Source organism: Manduca sexta, chromosome 7, assembly GCF_014839805.1.
Source record: "Manduca sexta isolate Smith_Timp_Sample1 chromosome 7, JHU_Msex_v1.0, whole genome shotgun sequence".
Lineage (NCBI taxonomy): Eukaryota > Metazoa > Arthropoda > Insecta > Lepidoptera > Sphingidae > Manduca > Manduca sexta.
In genome coordinates this window covers 2,082,378-2,105,061 of record NC_051121.1, presented here as the reverse complement: position 1 = coordinate 2,105,061, position 22,684 = coordinate 2,082,378, and the positions used below count along the sequence as shown (strand labels likewise).

The window sequence follows — 22,684 nt, the reverse complement described above, 5'->3', positions numbered from 1 at the left end:
ACAATTATAGACGCTTGGGATTTCTATAGTTATTTTAATTTGTCTGTGGCTTAGTTCGTGTTGAAAAGTTGTGAGAGGAGGACGTGCATCATGTCTGAAGGATATAAACTTGGTGATTTAGTTTGGTATGTAGTAAAAAACAACGCAAAAATGTGCTGAATGTATGTCATATTTGAAAACGGAGTCAATAAATTGTGTTGTGTGTTTGTTTCAGGGCGAAAATGAAGGGATTTAGCCCTTGGCCAGGCCGGGTAAGAGGCTTCACTTTTCTACTTTCAAATAAATATATCTCATCAAGTTGTTAATTCGTTGAAGAAAGTTAATATGCTGTCTTTAATTAAGTAAAATACAATGTAAACAATGAATGTTGATTATTTTCACTCAATTGTACGCAAGCGATAATAGGCGGGAAATTTTCTGATTATTACACGACTGGTTGGCAGCAACGCTAAACAGAACCCTGTAGTATCTACACGGTGGACTTCATTCACTCGTAACATTGTTACCTTGTTACAAATAAACTTGTTTTTACAATGAAAACAAATGGCTAACCTAATTTAATGTTGTGATGATTTTCAGGTAGCCATACCAACTCCGGAATTGAAGCCGCCGAAGAAGGCGACCAATGTGCAATGCATTTATTTCTTCGGAACAAATAATTAGTAAGTACAGGTCTGCTAAAGCGTGACAAGTACAAAAGTAGTGCACAACAATGTATCACATAAAATGTGTCAACTTATAAAGATTTATCCTAATGATAAAAAAAAGAAGTGCAAGTAAGTAATGTAGATATTTAGTTTAAAAAAAGAATCCCTATATGGTACTGTTTTCAGACTGGTATAGATCATTTATGTTGAAAATAGAATTCTTTAAAAACATTTACTACCTATTTACTTCTATCATTAATATTCTATACATATTTGTATTTAACCATATTTTTTTAAAGGAGCTACATCATAATAATAAGGATTTTTGTTTACCACTGCCTTGGTGGCATAGTTGTATTATGGTACCATAGTAGAGTTGTATTGGGTTCAATCTCCAGGTCAGGTGAAGTGATATTCGGTTTTATATTCAGTATCGGCCTGGAGTTTGATCCTGATATGTCTATAGGCTATTGATAAGACATAATATGCATGGGGAAAGTGGGATGGGTGCATTTGTTATGCCTCTGCCTACCACTTCAGGCAATAAGAGGCATGCACTTAATATCCACCAATTATTATAGTAGTGTTGAAATTGAAATATTGTCCACATTCTCCTTGATGATATGAAAAGGATGGACCAGTGTGGATCAAGTATTATTTAAGAGGCTAAACACACCAAATACTAAAATAATATAATATTCAAGATAATAGAAAGTTCTGCAGGAGTACCCGTATTTTAAATGTTAAGTAAGTTTGCATCATCAGAAATGAATTCAGATGCTTGTAAGGGGCTTGAGTTCGTTGGTGTCATTTCTGCAACACTGCCCACTTCTACTTATGATTGTTTTAGTAGGCCGACATATATTGTTTAATTTTTTTAATGAACTGGTCCAATGTATGCCCTTCTACTTTTATAAATAAAGTTAGTAATTTGAGAAGTTAAGTAATTCAGAAGTAAAATGTTTGTAATAATACATAAATATTCTGAGCAAGTACTTTTATAGTCTTCATATTACAATATTATAAGCATATATAGATAATAATTAATGTGGAGTCTTCAAAAGTCACTGAAAGAAAGCATATCTTTTTGTTATATGGGAATGGAAAATGACCCCTCTGCTCCTCGTAATAAGAGATGTAGGGTCCAGAAAGAGTGTTGACTGACAAGACCTGATCATCCCTTCATTTGACATAATTATGCTCTCCCGTTTAAACCAGATAATATACACAGGCTTATCCTAGAACCCAACACACTTATGTTGACCACTATTGCGGATTTTACACCTTGTATAGTGATGGCTATCAAGGCTGATACAAATATCCTAGAAGCTTACAGATTAATTTATAAATACTATTTGATAGAATTGTTTTATTCATCATCTAAAGATTAAATTTGACTACCAAACAGCTTACAGGTTTTAAAATCAGGTTTTACAGTTATATTGGGAATTTCTAGTCAGTATCAGCATGGAGTCTGCAATTTGTGCCACATATTCCTATAGAGGTTTGTCTCCTATCACATTATGGGTCAGAATACATACAGCGAAAAGTAGATGCACTAGTTGCGCATCTGCCTGCCCAGGGATTGTGAATGACAATTGAGTGTGTTTGTAAAAACTCAGGATTTTACTCTATCGGGTAACTTAGTACCAATGAAATAATGAGTGAGTGGTGTATTAATTTTTAAATCACTATTCTTCTCAGGATATTGCTTGATTTGAGAAGGGAGGATGGATATAATAGCTTAGATGAAGATATTTGACCCTAACTGATTTGTAAGAGGGTGGACAATTGCATTTGGAACTGTAATATGCTTTAGCCTTGATATTCTACCAATCAGATTTTCGACAGGAGATCAACAACATACATCAGCTGCCATCTTTATAAGTAGAGGGGCACTCACTGCTCGTCAAGTCCATGGCTGACTTTTTAAACGTCAAGGGACGAGAAATGTCGATCACAAATTACCGAACAACGCATATCGACTTGATGTGTCACAATTATTAAGTGCATGGCCTGGGAATCGAACCCAGAACCTCGCAATTTACCAATAAAGTATTCTGTCAGTTAAGTGTGCGACCGTGCCGTTTTAATAGTGCAATAAATTGAAACCAGCACCTTGTGGCTCATCACCCAATTACGCTACCACCAAACCAAATAAACGATCTAATGAAGTATAAACCGATCTGCCCGCGACGTCATGATCCTTTTATCTAACTTATACAGCAAGACACTATTCTCGTGTATATTAGGGTTTTAATTGGAAATGGAGGATTCATAGAGCAGCTACACCTTAGGGAATAGTTTGAGGATGCGAAGATTATATCTGTTAACTGGTAAATTCCAGAAAAAAATAATGGTTCTAGTGTGGCAACATGGCTGGCGTTAAGAGATCAAAGAAGCAAGTTTCCTAGTTGCCTTAGCCGAATCTATTGCTAGCTATGATGTGATAGAAAGATCTGATCGCGACTTTATATCCTGAACTTCTAAGATAACAAGTACGAAGAGTGTTCAAGAGGTTTAGCTCTTCAGGCTTCTTCCTTGAGCCTGGTGGCCTAGATACGAGCGCTTGGGTTTGAATAATAATCAGAATAGTCATCTAAGAGGTAAGAGAAGCAAGGGTGCAAGTCTACGCAATGGAAGCAGAGTAGGTAAATCAGAACATTCAGATTAACTGTAGGGGCGAAAAGTGACTCTTTAACAAGACTATAGTGTCCTTCAATAATATTTGGTAGAGAAACTCTTTCATGTTTCATGTTGAAGGTAGACGAGGTCTCTTCAAAATATGCATGGACTTCGTTGGAACGAGCGCACTATCTCTATCACTGTCGCACTTATGCCGAGTGCGCACAATGACGTACTTGTTGCGTGTGAGATCTGATATGACCTGGGAAATTATAAACCGGTAGAAAACGTGGACTGTGAACGCTTGGAGTTGGTTTCTGATTAATAAATAATAATTTTTATTTGTTTGAAATGCGGGGAAAAATGGATAAATATAAACGATATTATATTTACTTAATACATACTTAACATTTGTATTTTTTGTTTTTATCAACATGTATAGTATATCATTTTGCCCGTTTGAGTCTTACGCATAGCTGAAATCTGGTTTAGTTTAAGACCGGCCGCATGGTGGTCGATGGTTGGTGTAAATTATCTTACCTATCAACCAGATCAAGTATAAGGTTTGTCACATCTGATTATACAACTCAGAACCTTCCGGTTTACTATGCCGTGCCTGTATGAAAAAAAATGACATAGTTCGCTTTCGAATACTTTATATAATATGTTTTTTTTACATTATATATGAAAAAAAAACTGTTTCTATTAAGTTAGCTACGTGCATTTGTTTAATGTTCTCTGTAGCTACAGTATTGGGACAGAACGATCGTGTTATATCATTGAAACTATGCAGAGGCAGCTTTATTTTGATTTGATGACTGACGAGTGACATGCTAGTTACCCAAATATCATGTTTCTTGGAGATTGATGACATCGGCGACGGACTTTGGTTAGGACTTCTTAGACAATGCACAATTTATTTCGTATGTTTTATATATAAAAAAAAGTTTGAATCCAATAAGATGACTACAATCAATACGGTTATGTAGTCTGTATTTTTTTAATGGCAAAAGATTGTTCACTCCAACTATCAATGAAGGAAACATGTTCAAAATGTTGTAAAATGTATTGTTCTATTAATGTCTTCTGGTATCAACAGGTCTATAGTCACCATCTAACGGATCAAACTGATTTACAAAATATGTATAAAATAAAAAACATACTTTCAATTTCAAGTCTTGTACCTTGTTTAACTATATAATCTTTTTAATATTATTTATCTAGAATGCAACTTGCACACAGTAAAAATTTTGGCTGCGTCTCAAGGTTGCTGGATCATATTAATTATGATGTATTCTGGATTGCAGTGAGATTTTGAATGTCTGTAATATGTTTTCTATAGCTATATATTAAGTAATAGATAAATAAGATAACTTTGGTGCCATTTTGTTTATGTTTATATTAAAACTATATACGAGTATACCTGATATATAAAGTTTAGTATAAACTAACTCCAATCTGGCCTTGTTCTAAAATTGGTTTGTTTTGTTATTTGGGATATAAAATTCAGGTGTAGATTGAAGTAAGAGTAGAAGGTATTTATTCAAGAGTTTTACGATAATTTCGTGGCCGAAGTCAATATTTTATTTCCCGTCTCCTAATGATTTCATTTTAGATAAGCCTAAATAATTTTATTGCTTATTTTCAAAACATGTAATTATAATCGCGGTAATGTCTCTGTCCAAGGAGACCTAATATATGTCTTTATGTCAAAGGAGAGCAAGCTATGTAACAAATACAGAAAATTCGTTCCCTATCTATACTTTCTTTCTCAAACATATCTCCTATGTGAAGAAAAACCTCCTGCAGAGAAAAAAATCCTTAATACAGTCTTTATTCTAAACAGTGCTTGGATAGAAGACAACAACATCAAACCGTATCAGGAATACAAGGAGCAGCTGATCAAGTCGTGCAAGACCGCCGCCTTCAAGGAGGCAGTCGCTCAGATTGAGGAATACATTGAGAATCCTGAGGTTTGTACCATTTTGCGTTTTCTAGCAAATACGTATTTAAATATTTATACCATTGTTTAGAACAATGTAAACCAAGTAAAGATAATGTTAGGTTCCTGTATCTAATCTTCGGGATCGAGTACCGAGTCCTGTATCCACTCCACGTAGATTTGATTTACTCTGTTGAAGAACATACAACGAGGTTCTGGCAATTTACCAGATATAATCGTACAAGCATGGTTGATTGTGATAAAAATTCACGCCTTTCTCTAAAATATTAGGTGATTTTCGCAATAGCGGAACATTTTAGTATAGTAATGAAAAGATTAAGGTGTAATTAGTGGAATGAGACAGATAACAAAAATTACAGTATGAAAGCTGATCTGCAATAAATAAGATCTTATAATAAACAGGCTTTACTTTGAAAATTAAACTTTGTTCCTTATTCCTGTTAATCCTCTTCTTGACACGTTTGATAGTCATAAAGTATTATAACTTAGATAAAAATTTTCCTTCGTGTAAAAAATAAAATACCGTATTTATAGGAATGGACGTTTAAAAGAACGTTGAAAAATCAACTTTTATGTTACGTCTAGAAATGTGTGAAAGTGATAAAGCAATCGTGCGGAAATAGCTATGGAGTATATTTCATACTTCAGACTCGGAAATCGACATGTATGCCGCATAATTACTTTCTTTCTATAGAAGTTACTCATATGAGTGAAGTGTTTAGGCCAGTATTCAATGTTTATAACAAACACATTTGATTGATGTAATCTCCATTGATTTCTTTTACATTCTGTAATATATCCACGATTCTTCTAGTAATTGGGTCCCTAAGGACGGAGGTGATCACTCAGGTCATTATTTAGAACGTTTTCTGAATTTCGTTCTACGATAATCTTATTAAGGTTTTCAATTCTTCCATTAGAAATTCGGTGATCTGGACGACCACGCTCGCAGTGCCGAGGAAGAGTTCGACAAATTGAAAGACGTGCTCGAAGAAGAAGAAAATAGAGAAGAGAAGACGGAAGAAGAGGAGGGCAGTTCTACTGAGTCTGTCAAGAAAAAGAGCTCGACACCCAAGGTGAGATAAGCTTCTAGATAGCATCACGCTTTTTTTCCGTTTTCAGCGGTAGGCAGAGGTGTTATCATTCCTACATTTCCCCAGCTACGTAAGGTGCTATGTACCGTGGGAGTTAAGGTTCGGTTTGTTACATACTTAGTTTAATATCAGTACAATTGTTGTCAGAGGTATGCAATATTCATATAACATTATCCCACTAGCCATTATGTCCCAAACATTGGTCATTATACCCTAAACCCCAAAATTGCTATTACTTTTAATCTTGTTTGTATTTTTTTATTTGTTTACATCATTGATAGGATTGTTGGTATATGAAATTGCCTTTGTAATTTGTAACTAATTAAAACCAAATTTAAAAAAAAAAACAAAAACTGCTGGACCGTTCCGTTCCATGCTGAGTGTTAGTTCTGTATGTGTTATCAGGTGTTTTTGGTGGTTATATTATTACTATATATGTGCTATATATTTAGAAGACAATTTAAGTTTTTTTTTAATGTTTTGTGGCGCTCATGCGTGAGCCGCCTCAGAATTGAATTTTATGCAACTAATTGTGATATTAAATATACTTACTTTTATTTTTGAAATTTCAAGTTCAACTAGGCTTCGGTATGCTAAGGGATATTTTGGCACGCTCATGGATACCCGTGGAATTAACTTATTATGAGTATGCGCTTACATATAGAGATACCGAAGTATGCATTTGGCGTGCGGTCCTGCCTGTGGGCGCCGGGCCTTAGACGTCTAAATGTAATCTAACTAGTCTAACTAATATTATAGATGTGAAAGATTGTGAAAATGTGTGGATTTTTGTTAGAAGTAAATACAGAATCAGCTAAACGGATTTGGATGAGATTTAGCACACGGATAGACCATGCCCTGGATGAAGAGATAAGCTAATTTTTATCCTGGTAATTTGCTCCTATGGGAAATTATGGGATTTTTTAATCAGATTTTTCAAATAGAGTAAGGTTTTCAAATAGCTGCAGTGTGATAGGGGATTTTTACCGGGAATGAACTTTCACGCGGGAAAAGCTGCGAGCAATATCTATTTTATAATTTTATCACGACTTGCGTTGAATACTTACAGCTATGATTTTTTTTTTGTGTTTTAGGGGGCTTTGATGTCATTACCACAATGCCACCAACAGTCCTATCGTCCTTACTGCTAACATATTAAATTAAAACATCTTTACAAAGTGTGCTGCAATATTATTTTAATGTTGAAAAAAAAAAAGTGTTTATCTGTAGATCCTGTAAATGGCAATAACTTATTGAGAGCATCTCTTACGGATTCAAGAATACAATACTAATGCGACCGGCGAAAATATGCAGCATTTCAGTCGTCTCTAAATAAATTATGTAAAATTTTAAAGTGCTGAGGTCAAGGAGTAATAGAACAAAGGCAGGTCTACAGTTTTACCTTTTTTATTGGGCACGGAAAAGTGACCCCATAGTTCAGATAAAATGTTGACGGACGAGAGATGTTTATCCCATGCCAGTTGACACAATTATGCCGGCATGCATTTATATGAGTATATGTGCTTGTATTTGCATGAGGACGCAATATGAGTGTGGACCAGGTTTCGCCTGTCTGGCAGGTGAAATCAATATTTGTGAGTTTCCAACGCACAGCTCAAAGTATAAGATATCCTCTGGTGTACGGATATAGTTTTGTACACTCCTTTAGACTAGGGTTGCCATAAATTCAGGGAGGCAATATAGGATATTTTCAATTTTCGATGCTTATTATACTGGACCGGCTATATTCTTAGTTTTATAATTGTTAAATCTGATAATAGTCCAATGTATTCGAGATGTATGTGGCAACCATTTTGTATATGAAATGTTCAATGATAATTGAATTGTTGCCGGGGTGACAATGCTACAATGTGAGACTTTTCCTGGTGTATCAGGACGTATGGTAACTCGACATTATATGTATAGATGCCTAATGCCGACTCAAGCCTACTGCTTTTGCTCACGGTGAAACATGTAGGGAATTATTACAGCATGTTAAAAATATGACCGTGCACTCTGGAATTTTCTTAACCGCTTAAAACTAATTATCGTTGTCGACTTACGGGTCTCTTGGAGTGTTTGGTCACCAAGATTTTTTGTCAGTAATTGACACGGTTGCGCGTCGGTAGCTCTCTAATAATAACGTCGCGAATTGTCTTAACAACTTAATGACAGGTATCTTGTTAATCTGTCTTGGCTTGTTTTTTATACAATCTGTTTTAAATCTGGGTGCGTTATTTGAACGATTGTGGTTTTTAACTTGGTGCTATCTAGTATTCTTACAATTTTTATTCTACACATTATATTAGTCAAATATATGAATTAAATATTAAAATTGCGAAAGTAATTTTAGGTTTATTACGCTTCCACGGGTAAACTATTGGACCGATTTTGTTGAAATTTGATAGGGATTAAGCTTGCACCATAAGAATGAACATGGTCTCCTTTTTCATCTTAAAAGAGTAAGCGGAACTGTTATCCGGAGAAATTATTTTTATTCCGTCAGAGCTACGAGCAACACTTACCTAGTTTTGAATAAGGTTGAAAATAGCACGCGCGTTTAGCGGATGTCAGCATGTGGTCGCACAATTGTTTCTAGCAGGATATTGTAAATTATATTCAAATTGCATTAATTCTAACTTTTATTATACATAGTAATGAATATGTTGTTTATTTTCAGTCAGCGTTTACCTAAATTCTACAAAATTTGTGTAATAGATTCATTTTGATACCTTAGCGTCGCCATTTTGTTTTTTTTATGAATAACTGTTTTTATTTGTGTAGTTAATACATAGTTATAGGGGAAAAATCTAGACCTATGAACGGCATGTTCAAGCGAGTATTTTGTTGCGAATATTTGGATTTACTCGTGTAGAGCTTCATCGCGACGTTATAAGCTAAAATTTAACTCTAGAGTTGCTAAGAGCAAGTGTATTTCTACTAAACATAGTGTACAGGTACACTAATCGCCTAATCCAAATTAAAGTGATTTTTTAACATTATTTATTACCTAAGGCAACGGCAAGGCATAAGTGTGTCTACTGAGGAAATTGAGGGCATAGGGATCGTTTTATATTTTCTAAAGTATTACTAAGGCTTCGAATTCGGCATAACTGAAACGAATAGGCTGGTCATTTTACATCGTCATACATGAACCTGGTTGCCATTAGGGTCGTCATCCACTTCTTCTTCTTCTTATTCGCTAAATACGCCAAAGCAGCTAAGCTAGGCGGAAGATAGATTACTCTAACTCGGCGATATTTAAACTGTGAATAAAAAGGTCACTTAAGGAAGTAGACTATCTTATATTTCTTAGTAATTGTGTGTAAAATATTTGTTTGCTTTTGGTGCAGTTTTTGGGTAAAGTTATGATAGTCATGTGGCCAAATGAATATTGAATTATTAAATATAATTAAATTAAGATTGAGTAATAATGAAATCTAATAAAGCTGAAGAGTTTGTTTGTTTGAACGCGCTAATCTCAGGAACTACCGGTTCAAACTGAAAAATTCTGTTAGTGTTGGATAGCCCTTTGTTCAAGGAAGGCTATATATCATCACGCTATGACCAATAGGAACGAAGCAGTAATGAAAAATTTTGCAAAATATATGTGTAGCATGACTTTTATAACGGAAAACTATCCCAAAAAACTATATCACGCGGGCGGAGCCGCGGGCAAAAGATAGTCTACAATAAACGTAGCCCATAGTTATATTCAGTTATAGTATAGAATCTACCCTGTAGATTGAAGCCAGCGTTCTATTAGTGAAGTAATACTCAGTCATGGTAAACATAGTTTTCATATACCAATTCCTAAACTTACAAAATATTATCACCGTTTATCGTATCTCCATACCAAGCTTGCACCTATTATATTTTGATTCGTAAACCTGCATATCCATCTCACCTGCTTTTGTGTCGTTTACTGCCATCCATTAAACAGTTGCAACTTCTCACCAATTTATAGATACGTTTGGGCATTTCAAAGGTCAAGCCTATAAAGCGAGCGTCGTCTGCCGGCGTGAAGGCGACTCCTCGGAAGAAGACCAAGAGCTCGCTGTCTCGCTCGTACACCGACAGCGACGTGGTCAACGAGAAGCCGTCCATGCTGAACCACTCCTTCTCCAAGAAGTCCAGCCTGCTGCATCGCCCCTCGAACATTCTTAGACCTGTAAGTTGAATTATATGGTATTTTGAAGTGTTTAGGTTTGAAGAGGAAGAGTTTAAGTAATCCAGCCGATTGTCAGAATCTTTTATAGGAAGAGCATAATTGGCTGACTGGATTTATCGGCCGATTCCACTGAACCATACCAACCACTAACTGCGAGATAGAGACTACCATGTCTGGTCTATATTTGTCTGATCGAAACATTGTGATGATAATACTTTTAAAACATTTTATACCTTATCAAAAAACGGGTATTCGTTCACTTTTTCAAAATATAGTCTTTAAATGGAAACGGGCCCAAGATTTTACCGCGGAATGGGGGATAATGGGTCCAAATTTCTGGATTTAAATTCGCAAAGTGAGTTCCTACAAAGAAAAAAGATTTTGTATCTATATTTGTCAGGAGGAAGAAATTATTTAATGTTTTTATTTTTAGATGTTAATTAAAAATGATCTGTTTTACTCTGGACTAACTAACTACCACTTCTTCCACAGGAAACACCGCCGCTGGACCTGGAGAACGTGTCAGAAACTCTCCTGGAGAAGAACATCAAGGCGAGCCAGATGAAGTTCGGCTTCCTCGGCCTCGGCATCATGGGCTCCGGCATAGTGAAAAATCTGCTCAACTCTGGGCATAAAGTTATCGTCTGGAATCGAACTGCGGCTAAGGTAAGTGCTAGCATAGATTTGTATACGTTAATCGTTAGTTTGTTCTTGACTTGATGTGAAGATGACCAGGTATATTGCAAATAATTGCGTTGCAATAAATGATAATTATACGCAGAACATACAATTCATTAAACATTTTTTTTGTATGTACATTGTACACCTAGTGGTGTTGCATTCAGACATTTAATAAATTAAATAAGTGAATATGAACTCAATTTAAATCCGGTTCAGAAAGAACTAATTTCAAATATAAACACAGCAATCGACTTGTCAGTAGACTAGTTGAGTGACAAAATGTGTTCTTTTATAAGTTGCTATATCTAGAAATAGTATTATTGCATTCAAGTAGCTTGTCCATGTAATTTTTACCTAGCTAGCTGCTGTTAAATGTCACGAGGATTATGAAGATCTGCAGAGAAGAAATGTGGATTGGAAACATGTTTGATTATATTTTAGTTTGAGGTGGCTCATTATTTGAGATATTTGCTTTGATCTTGTTGTTCCAGAGTATCATTTTGTTAGTTGGACACATTGCAGCATTAGTGTTATAGTTTAGAAAGCCGATTTAAATATTAATACTTTGAATTTGAGTAATTTAGGACTTAGAAATGTTAGAATAACAATTTCTATAGATAGATTTAAGCGAGGAAAATATTCTTTTTTTTTTTTAGTTTTCTTTCTCAAAAAGCTTTTTTTTAGATATATCTCTGATTCTAAAGTAACGAAGTATACCTTTGGGGAAAAATATTTAATTTTCAAGGATTATTTTATTAATTTATTTGTAAGGGAAAGGTTGTTCAAAAAGGTCGTCGATTTGGTTGAATTAATGTTGAAAATAGTCGCCGTCGTTTTAGTAATAGTATTATTACATTTTCGTTTTGTAGTCTTACTTTATAGGACATTGAACTTCCTATGATTTAATTTACCATGCAAAAACTATGCCTAGAGGAATGTTCTTTGAACCATAAAATGTTTTTATAGATTTTTTTTAGTCTCAGACTTATTTTGTTACGTTACATTTATAGTCTTTTAACCGCGTCGATGTATTTCATTTAAAAGTTACAATTTAACGTATTAGTGTCATAATGGTTAACAAAATGGCGGGCTATGCAATCATGCCGCTTCCAAGATGGCGGATATGAAATACAATATACGTTAACATTCATGCATACAGTGCATGTGCCTACTCTATACACTTTATGTTTCCAAGATAAGGAATTCTTCATTTATGAAGACTGATTAAAAATATTTATAATGCTTATTTGTGTTTTCTAATATTAAAATGTAAGTATTAAAGTAAAATAATTCTAATGAACTAGTAAAGGCTTGCAAAGTTGGGGCTGAGCAAATGCGACGTCACACATTTGAGAAGCCTCAAACAGCTCCTAAAATAATATTTAAATATTTATTTAAAAGACTATATGATGGACTTTGTCCTGATCACAATACACTTCGTAAACTTAAATTCTGTTGAAATTATTTGCTGATGAAGCTCAAAGTAAAAACTGAAATTGCTAGAACATAGTTATTGGATACTACAAACTGCGTAAAAGTGTAGTTGATTATAATCGGACAGGCGCGAGTATATAATGAGTATGCTAGAAGTGTCGGCCGTGTAAATAGGTCACACTTCACAGATATTTAAACAAGCAATTTGATAATGTAGGTTTTTTTACAGACGAGTTAACATTGCAATATTTGAATAAATATAATATTTTTAGATGTTTTAATATGTATACATATTACATTTATTTAGACAATAGTCTGTTTTATTTTGCTAAAGTGACAAGAAGCATTTGAAAAAAAAAAATAATAGTCATTATATTGCGCGACGTCTAAAACTTCCCTTTTTGTTCCCAACTTGTATTTAATTTATTGCACCATATATCTACAATATTTTTCCTTTAGCATTCTGATTTTAGGGGTAGTGGCGATCATTCAACAAATAGCTCATCAGCTTGACTTACTTAACTAGCCATATTATGGACATTAATAAAATACAATTATAGAAATAACGTTATTATGCACTTTAAAAAGTGTAATATGATGTTACGTAACAGTATTGAATTTAACATGTCGTTGTCGGCATATTATAAAAAACCTAGACGCAATTTTATGCCTTAAATCCCGAACACAGTCTAGACTAGACAGTACACAGAGGCTAGGGTTTACGCGGTAGGTAGCCGACGTGGACTGTAACTAATACGAGACGACAGCGCGTCACAATGTGGACATAGCAGTGTCGGCTTACACGAGTGTCGCCCACACAGCCGCGGCTCACGGATCGAGTGTAGGTTTAGCAATATAGAGGGGTACTGGGGATCGATTCCTTGCGAATGCTGAGTATATTACTGTTCTATGAAAGTTTAAAGTAAGGAGATTAACACGTGGGCCGGAAGTGTAATTTGAATCGATTAAACAGTGCAATATGCATGTAACGAGGGATTAATGATTGCAGGTTAATATGAGAGAATCATTACAGCTAAGGGCTCAGTTAAAGGAACGTAGTTTGTAATACGGGCACGGAAAAGTGACCCCTCTGCACCTTATGGTCAGTGGAGTAAGGTCCAGGTAGTGTCGACTGACAGGAGATGATTTACCCTCGCCAGACGACACAATTATACGGGCCTGTTTGAAACTAGAAAAGAATTTGATTGGCAAAAATTATGCAAACGAGCGGTGGGTCACCTGATGGTAAGTCATCTTCATAGCTCGTCAACACGTGAGTCTTTAAAGGAATTAGAACATTGAAGTAATGCATGAGCATCGGGGATGAACGAATATTTGCGACATAAGTATGGTTGAGTAAAATTGAAACGGTATGGGTTTTTAGAATTGGGAATTCCATTAATAATTATGTATTTAAATAGTAAAAATATGATTATACAATCAACATTGTGAAATTAAAAACTATGTCAGCAATACAGGCACAGGCTAGTGCGGGCATCACGGTTAAAGCAAAAAACGTACTTAGAGCTATGGGTAAATAAACATTAAACGTTGTATGACTTATAAATTATAGTAATTATAAGTGAAATGGAAAGTCTCCCTTCAAATGAAATTATTAAATTATCTGTTGTCGCTAATATTATGTTGAAGGTCACAGATTGAGGGACACGGGGGCTCGCATTTCATTGTGTTAACGAAATTGTGCACGTGCGCTGCAGGAAATAGGCCAAACTAGATTTGTTTTAAATTATGGCACTGAGTTAAATACCGGATATACAGTGGAGATCAAAAATAACGTTTTTATCTATACTTCTACACTAATATTAATATTAAGAGGTAAATTTCTAATTTTGTTTGTTTGTAGGGGGTTATTTCTGGAACTACTAAATGGATTTGAAAATTCTTTTACAAATAGGAAGCTATATTACTCCTGAGTGCTGTAGGCTACTATTTATTTATTATTAATCTCGGAAATACTTTTTTACGCGGTTGGAGCCGCGGGAAACGGGTGTTACATATTTCAAGTTGAAAAACAATCCGCGATTTCTTGTTTCTCAGGTGTCTGTTCCCACGTTTTATCTTGAACAATGTTACAATAAAAATATGATTAAACAAATAAAAAAAAGTTAACAAAATTTGCATAAAGTATCTCATTGTGGATGGAAGAACAACCAGCGGTTACAAACATTTTTAAGAGTTTATTTTAGCAGTTTTATCTAATAGCTAACGCCTATTTGTATCATTGACGAGCGCGGTGCAGCGTCTTGCAGTATTCAATTCTTTGTGGGTGACATTGCCACTGTTTGGATAGGTGTGTCGCTAACCATCAAGCCAGTGACCTTCTCGTCTTATTTGTAAAATAATGGGTTATAATTTTCCTATTTGATAGCGTTGATTTAGATTTTATTACCTTATATTTAAAAGTCATATTTGTAACCATAAATATCTACGTGGAAAAATAAAAGTGATGTTATAATGATGTGTTTCATTTGTACGACTCGTTTCACACTAGCTATTAAAAAAACACATTAACATAATGACTTCACATTCAGTAACACTAGTAATAAAGTTTGGTTGACCGCCGTGCTGATGCCGGGCCGTGGCAGGGCCGTGTTTCACATAATTATTATTGAAGTCTTGTACGAGAAGTGTAAACAATTATCTATTTAGATATGTATTATTTTAAAATTTTGATAATTACCTCTAATCATGACTATTGTAGCTAATGATACCATTTATAACGAATGTCGCGGGTAAAATTAAGTTATGATATTAAGCTAAAGAAATTAGACATAATTGAAGAGTGATGCTCGATTATGTTTTTAGTGCAAGATTATTAAATACTTTAAATATTGATTGTGATGTCGTCTGTCCCGGAGCTCGGGAGCCGCCGGTTGTTATTGGTGTTATTATGACGCGGTCCTGTCACTGCTCGCGCGCACGGTGTTTGGTCAAATATTCAAACGTTAGGTACCTAATGAGACACAATTTACCGACATAATAGATTCAATTAGAAATTATAGTCTATGAATGTTTTAAATACTTCAATGGATTTTTTTTAAATTTGTCATATTAAATCATTTAGATTATTGGCATGGTTTATTGCAAAATAAGGTGAGTATAAAGTCACCTCACACACGTTCGTGAGTTTGAAGTTATAGTAATTCGATAGATAAATATTGTAAGTTGACTCATTCAGTACTCACTACGGTACGTGCAATAAGATATTGACACAAATGAACACATTCATAAAGATATTAACTTGTTTACGAAACATCTACATACGATAGTTAACGCACAGCAAAACCGATAAATAATACCAGATAGTACATTGAAAAATAATTTATTTCTCCATGATTAGCAGTTTTAATCTTGTTATATATTTAGAAAATGTTCAACAATATTTGTATATTTTATATTAAGAAACGTTATATAATATTATCATTGCTGGATTGTAGTATTTGGCATATCACTGCAAGACCCATTTACATAATACATTCTGTACGAAGTTTTCACAAAATATATAATTATTAAAATCTAATCATGACAGTCGAAAAAGTTCATCAGATTCGTGAGACAGTACAGGGCTTAGAGCACAGAGCAGCACAGAGCGGCACAGAGGAGACGCGGGGGAGAGGGAGGTTAGTGGAGTTGAGATCAGAGCGCGCGCTCTCGCGATACACCAACATACCAGTGACCTCGCAACAATACAACAATCGTAACAACATGCTTGTCTCGCACTTTACTCTACTGTTTAAGTTGAACGAATATAAAATGACGCGTATTTTTCTAACAGATTTTTTTAATCCTAAAAATACATCAAAATGGAAAAAAATATTGAACATAAAATTATTTACAAGTTCTAATACCCACAGAATGCTTATTTAATTCACTACGGCGATCGTCACGGAAACAGATCGTACAGTATACTCCTTACCGCCTACACCTAGAGACCAAATCATAACCGTCGCTAAACGTACGTAAATTGAAATCTAGTCTATCACAGCTCACTTAGAAGTACGAGCGGCGTCCGTCCGGCGCCGCCGGCCGCCGCGGGCAAGATATGTACCGCGCGCCTCACTCACACGCACTCGCAGGCCGGGGGCTGTCGCGCCAGCCGCCGGCCCGACACCGCGTAGATCTTGAACACGCGCGTCAGCAGCCTGTACTACAAGGGCGTGTTCTCGCACAGCTTCACGCACTCGCCGCACACCAGCTGGCCCGCCGCGTGCCGCAGCTGGCACTCCGGCTGCGTCAGCTCCACCGCCAGCAGCACGCGCGCCGCCGTGTGCGCCGCCTGCCGCGCCTGCTCCGCCGCGCCCGACAGCTCCGGTGAGCTCGCGCTGGCCGGCAGCTGCCCCTTCCGCCGCGCGCGCTCGTACTGCGCGTGCTCGCGGCCCAGCAGCGGCTCGCTCGACGGCTTGGCGTCCACGCGCTCGCACTGGTACTGGCGCGCCGGCACCGCGCACTTGGACGTGGTCGGCGAGGGCGAGTCGGGCGGCGTGGGCGTGTCCACGGTCGGCGGCGGGCCGTACTGCAGCGACCGCAGCATGGCCGGCAGCCGCGGCGGCGGGCCCGTCTCGATCATGTTGATGTGGATGCCCTCCGGTATCGTTATCGGAGAGTTCCGCCTCGAGTTGATCGACCTCTCTGTGGGCGTGTAGTACACGGACATCTTGCTCTCGTCGTCCGCGATCGGGTTGGGCAGATTGGACAGCTTCTCTATCTTAGTCTTGAGATACATGTCGATGACCTCGACGTCGGGGTCGAACGCCATGGAGTCGCTGCGGCCGCACGACCCGCTGCGGCAGTTCTCGAAGTACAGGCTGGGCAGGTTCTCCAGCACTTTGTTGAGAGTCTGCTGCTGGTACTTGTACGACTCTCGTAGCCGTAAGATCTGGTGCGCGCTGAACTTCCTTATTTTGTTCCTTTGGAACACATAGTTCTCACGCACCCAGTTCAGCTGGCACGTCGAGTATTCTCTCACGCGTTTTACCTACAACAAAATACGTTGTCTTGAGTATAAGCGACAATGTATTTTTTACAATACAGACATTCTTAATTAAGACAAATTTTAATTAGACACCGTGAGACCGCGACCTCACAAGTTGATTGTTTATAAAAATAGAAAACGGTTACCTGGTCATAATACTGATCTTTCATAGCGGTAAGGTGATTGGTTCCGATATCTCGTATATTGCGCAGGTGATTCGCTTGTGTCGAGTAACTGTTCTGTATCCATTCCATTTGTTGCGTACAATTCTCTTTTATTCGATGCACCTGTAATTTCATAATATGGTTAGAAAACGCTCCGACGTCTATGGAAGTATAACAACCGTGTAGACATTACTCACTTGAACGGCATAATTTTCTCGTAATTTCTCGAGCTGTTGTCTCTTGTATTGTTCGATGTTGTCCAACATGCTGTATATTTGTCGCGTGCGCGGCGCGTCGCGACTGACGCACGTACAACAGCTGCAGCATGTCTCCATCAAGCGGAACCTGGAAAAAATATCGCGCACGTGTCACACAACGCCACAAATAGAACTGACCGTTAAAGGCGCAAAAAATAAAACCAACCTGTATACTATGTAGTGTAGCGCTTGCACGAGCAGTGTAAGCCCTAGGAACGCCGCAGCACACACCGCTCCCCACAGTAAACTATACATTTTGATTTCGAACATGGTCATAGGGTCTATGTTTAGGACAACTTCCGCTGTCACATTCGCGGAAGGATTCGTTGCAAAGCATAAGTAAGTTCCGCAGTCTTCTCTGTGTATATCTCCTATAAATAATGATCCGTTCTCCAACACTTTGACTCTTGATCTGAAGTTGTCTATAGCGTTGTAATACTGATCGTGTGCGACGCCGTGTTTGTGGAAGATGTCCGGTATCAACTGGTCCGGGTTCCAGTGGAACACCATCCTGGTGGGGGTGATCCATGTGATGGACGGCATCGGGTTCCCATCGAACCTGCACTCGAGCAGTGCGTCCGTCTGCAGCCGATACAGCGTGAGCGGGCTGCTGTGGATCAGCCGCGGCGGCTTGCAGTTGGTATGGTTCAGTATCCGCAACATGTCGTTGGGGTACGTCAGCCGACAACTCAGGTCGGATGTTATGATCTGTTTTCTGCTTTCGGCCCAGGACGCAAACCATGCCATGCGGCAATCACATGCCCATGGGTTGTTTCGGATGTCGAGCGCTTTCAGGCTATCGAGCATCTTGAGTGAAAGCGGTAGAAATGTCAAACTGTTGTAGCTGATGTTGAGGTGAGTAAGAGATGGCGTGTCTTGGAACACGTACGTCTCTATTTCACGCAAATTATAATTATTTCTTAAGTATAGTTGTTCTAAATTATTTAAGCCTTTGAAGTTAGTGTTCTGTATAACTTGTATTTCAGTGTGGTCGAGGTAGATAGTTTTTAAGTTTTCGTTATGTTGGAAGAGCCCGGGCGGCAGGGATCTCAGCCTGTTGCCGCCCATGTTCAAATATATTAAGTTTCTTAGATTCTTATAAGCATCGTGTGATATGTTTTGCAACTGGTTGTAGCTCAGATTCAGCTTCTTCAGTTGTTCGAAGTTGTCGAAGACAGACCTGGGTAAGTAGTCTAATTTGTTGCTAGACAGATCTAATATCTCCAATTCCCTCAAGTTGACTAGAGCGTTAGATGTGATTTTGACTAGGCTATTATTATTTAGGAACAGCGCTCTCAAATGTTTGTTAGGATTAAAGTAATAGTCTAGGAAGCTAGCTATCTTATTATGCGACAGGTCTAGGTACACGAGTTTGGTCATGGGCCCGAAGACCTGGAACGGTATCACACTGAGCCGGTTGTGGGATAGATCTAGGTATTCTAGATTGTCTAAATCGGCAAAGGTCAATCTCGGTATATCCTCTAAATGGTTTCTCGATAAGTTTAGGAGCTGGAGGTGTCCGAGATGTGGGAAGAGGCCGTATTCGGTTTTCTTAATTTCGTTTCTGCTCAAATCGATGTACGTGAGTTGTGTCAGACCGTCGAAGAGTTGTGGGTCGAGGGTGTTGACGTTGGAGCCGGTCCAGACAAGCTCCTGCAGCCGCAGGGCGCGGTGCGCGAGCGCGGCGCTGGTGAGCCGGCCGCCCGCCGCCGCCGCGCCCTCGCACGCCAGCCGCGTCTCATTGCACACGCAGCCGGCCGGGCACGCCTCCGCCACCACACCACACCAGATTACTGCCAGCGCCAATATATTGTGCAGCCACTGCATTATATTACAACCCTCATAGTCTTATTTACTGCAACAATAGAAAATGTGTTGCATTTATTATCCACTCACAACGTATGTCATCACGCAGCGTTGCTTACGAGGTATTCGCCGTAACACGAATCTTCACGATATCACTGATACTTTCTATTTTAAAAATGTAACATTAATCACCTCCAATGGATATGTGAATAGTCACTGTCCATTTTACAATATGATAACAAATGAATGTATAAGACCTTGAGGTTTTGTTCTTGTTCACGAGCACAGATGCAATAATCATACAATAATTTAACAATAGTAAGGAATTGTCATATAAATAATGAGTTTTTTGGCACTCGACTATAGCTGGTTTCATAAACTTCGTATGCTACAACTTTTACACCAAATAAATACACCAACAACTATAAATATTCAATAATATGTTATTTTATGTAGCCTTGTTTTAATGTTTAACATTTTCACTAGGTCAGCAGGTATCAGTGTATTCGTTAACATAAAAATGTACTGGCATTCATAATCATTTTGTGGTAGAATCTGAATTGCAGTGGATGTCGCGATAGGTTCGTGCAACACAGTTAAAGCTACTCACGGTGACTGGTTATCCGCCTAGACCTAGTTTCAGAAGTTCTCAGTTAGTACCTACATTGTGCATGTTGATGACTAGTATTTGACAGTGTGGTATTATTATTTTTAAATATCCATTTTATTTATTTTTAGATATATTATTTATGCACATTTGTAATGTGGTTTAAATTATATGTGTATAATATTATTTCTTTGTTGTGTATGGTTGAAGCGGAATATCTATACTAAATTATTATAATATTGTATTATACCTCTATACTCTTATAAGGAAGTTGTGTAACTTATTGGTATTTTATGTAATTCTAAATCTCATCGATATTGTATATTGAGCATATTCTATCTAGTACTCGTGTTCCATATTCAGTATTTATTTATCGTGTAGGTCAGTGGGTAATGTGTGCCGCGTGCTGTAACACATCTATTAGTGATGGTACAAGGTACTCTATTTTTATTCGCCTTATATTTACTGTAGATCATCGATTATAACCGGTAATGTTTTTCATTCGAGTCACGGTTGTTTACCAACTTATAATAAAGCGCAGTTGTAGTAACAGAAATTGGCATAAGCATTCTTTTCACATTTATTTTGTTAGGTTACTGCTGACCTAAATATTTTTATATGCTTCTACTCTGTAAGTGACGCTGTGTGATGCTTAGCATAGTGTTCAGTGTTGGCCTTCTAGTATAGGACGTGAACACGTTAGCAAATTAACAATTACCTAATGTTTGATAATAATTATTGTTTCCTAGCTCATGTGCTAATGGACCATCACGGCTGTATATTTAGCATGGGTAATTAATAAGAATTCATTAAGTGAGGTCGGCGGGCGGCAGCGGAGTCTCGGTGGGTGAGTTTATGTCCATGCCCGAGGCTGCCGCCGCCTGCCGCCTCGCCGCGCACCGTCCGTTCACACCGCCTGTGACCCTCCAACATTGTACGATTACAACCTTATTCTAACGCGAAACCTACATATCCGTCCACCGCGACGCACACTAACCGAACAAACATTGCATATTTACCGTACACGCGTCCACATTTTACTCCAACTTGCATAATCCACGTTATTTTATGTTGACAACGGACGCGACGATGCAACCCATCGCAACGTCTCGCGACACTCCAACCTTCATCTGTATAAATTAAACGACATTGCACATTCACCAATCACACTGTTACGATCATAAGCACTGAATTTTTGTGTAGATAATTCACAGTAAAACGATTTTGCTCCGGAGCTTGATATGAAATCTACTGTCACTACGACGGAGCCGAGCACTGGATACTAAATGGCGGCCGTCGAGCTGCGCGGAACGCGTTCCTTGTCAGGCGCGCGCGGGCCAACCGCGTCCGTCTCGCTCGCACGTTAGCCCAGTCAGCTGTGGGGTGCGGAGAGTGTCGAGCGCGCCCGAGTGTCGCCGAACGTAGGCGAAAGTACTTTCGGAAGCGCGCCGCTCCGCCGTGTACCCGACTCGGCGACTCCCGAACACCGACGCATTCTTGCTTGCAAGTATTTCGTGGCGCGCGGCACAATCGAACACAATTTATTGGGAATGTGTCGTACTCTGTGATTGTAAAAACTGCCGCCGTCACTGGAGCGCCAGCCACCAGCGGCCAGCTGTTGTTTTGACTCGAATGAACACTTATTATTATGTATATAGCCAACAAGTAACAAGAACGATATTTGCTCTTGTGAATTAAGGTTACACTCACGTCTGTTATCGAGAGTTATATTCGGCGGCCATTAGAGGAAGAATGGTTCTTTACGTATGTAAACTGCCGTGCCAATTAGATAATACAGGTTTTTGTTTATATTGGGAAGCTTAGGTGAATCAATCAGCGTGTTACATAACTCGTGTATTTCCATGATGTAAATATGAACAGCACATTAGCGATTGTAGCGTTTTTGTTTAGAGTCATTAGTGGTGAGTGGCGAGCTGCGAGCGCTGCGCTGGGCTAGTGGTCAGTGCAGTGAGCGGGCGTGAGTCGTCCGTAGCGGTTTAGAAACGGAGTGTAACTTGAGAGGTGTCGGTTCGGTCGCTCCGACCGTGTCCGCGACACAATGCAGCTGATTATGCGCCCAGCTGGTGACTGTTCTGCTCTTGATTGGATTCTATTGCACGAGCGGAGACCGTCCGCCTACAACTTGTGCCGTTATAACAAAGCTTTGCTCCCCAATACCCAACTCAGGTCCTTTTTCTATTTAATAGTCTCAAAGGCTTCTATTGTCTATCCTATAATTCTA

The 22,684-nt window shown here is 38.1% G+C and overlaps 2 protein-coding genes across 6 annotated transcripts in view; one reads left to right on the top strand and one right to left on the bottom strand.

The window, feature by feature from the left end:
* Nucleotides 1-18: 18 nt before the first annotated feature.
* LOC115455563 (putative oxidoreductase GLYR1 homolog) overlaps nt 19-22,684 on the top strand; it is a 92,242-nt gene continuing 69,576 nt past the window's right edge. For 4 of the 5 annotated variants that reach the window (XM_037447708.1, XM_030184188.2, XM_037447706.1 and 1 more), the window contains exons 1-7: nt 19-125; nt 215-251; nt 580-662; nt 5,119-5,245; nt 6,156-6,311; nt 10,297-10,500; nt 10,993-11,166. In XM_037447708.1, coding sequence (XP_037303605.1) covers nt 91-125; nt 215-251; nt 580-662; nt 5,119-5,245; nt 6,156-6,311; nt 10,297-10,500; nt 10,993-11,166 — 816 coding nt within the window. In that variant the 5' untranslated portion in view covers nt 19-90. The remainder of the gene's footprint in view (nt 126-214; nt 252-579; nt 663-5,118; nt 5,246-6,155; nt 6,312-10,296; nt 10,501-10,992; nt 11,167-22,684) is intronic. The other variant, XM_037447707.1, reaches the window with a different exon arrangement.
* LOC115455562 (leucine-rich repeat and immunoglobulin-like domain-containing nogo receptor-interacting protein 3) lies at nt 15,943-21,919 on the bottom strand. The gene is made up of 5 exons (XM_030184186.2): nt 21,462-21,919; nt 18,196-19,884; nt 17,970-18,117; nt 17,755-17,895; nt 15,943-17,611 (listed from the first exon to the last, which is right to left on the bottom strand). The coding sequence occupies exons 2-5, from the start codon at nt 19,854-19,856 to the stop codon at nt 16,784-16,786; spliced, it is 2,778 nt and encodes a 925-aa protein (XP_030040046.1). The 5' UTR covers nt 19,857-19,884; nt 21,462-21,919; the 3' UTR covers nt 15,943-16,783.

Bases quoted from the DNA above. Each gene is read 5' to 3' on its own strand.
- LOC115455562 (XM_030184186.2), bottom strand. From the start codon at position 19,856: ATGCAGTGGCTGCACAATATATTGGCGCTGGCAGTAATCTGGTGTGGT. The intron at 18,118-18,195 runs GTTGGTTTTATT...TATTTTTTCCAG, and splicing joins CTACACTACATAGTATACAG to GTTCCGCTTGATGGAGACAT. The intron at 17,896-17,969 runs GTGAGTAATGTC...ATGAAATTACAG, and splicing joins GAGAAAATTATGCCGTTCAA to GTGCATCGAATAAAAGAGAA.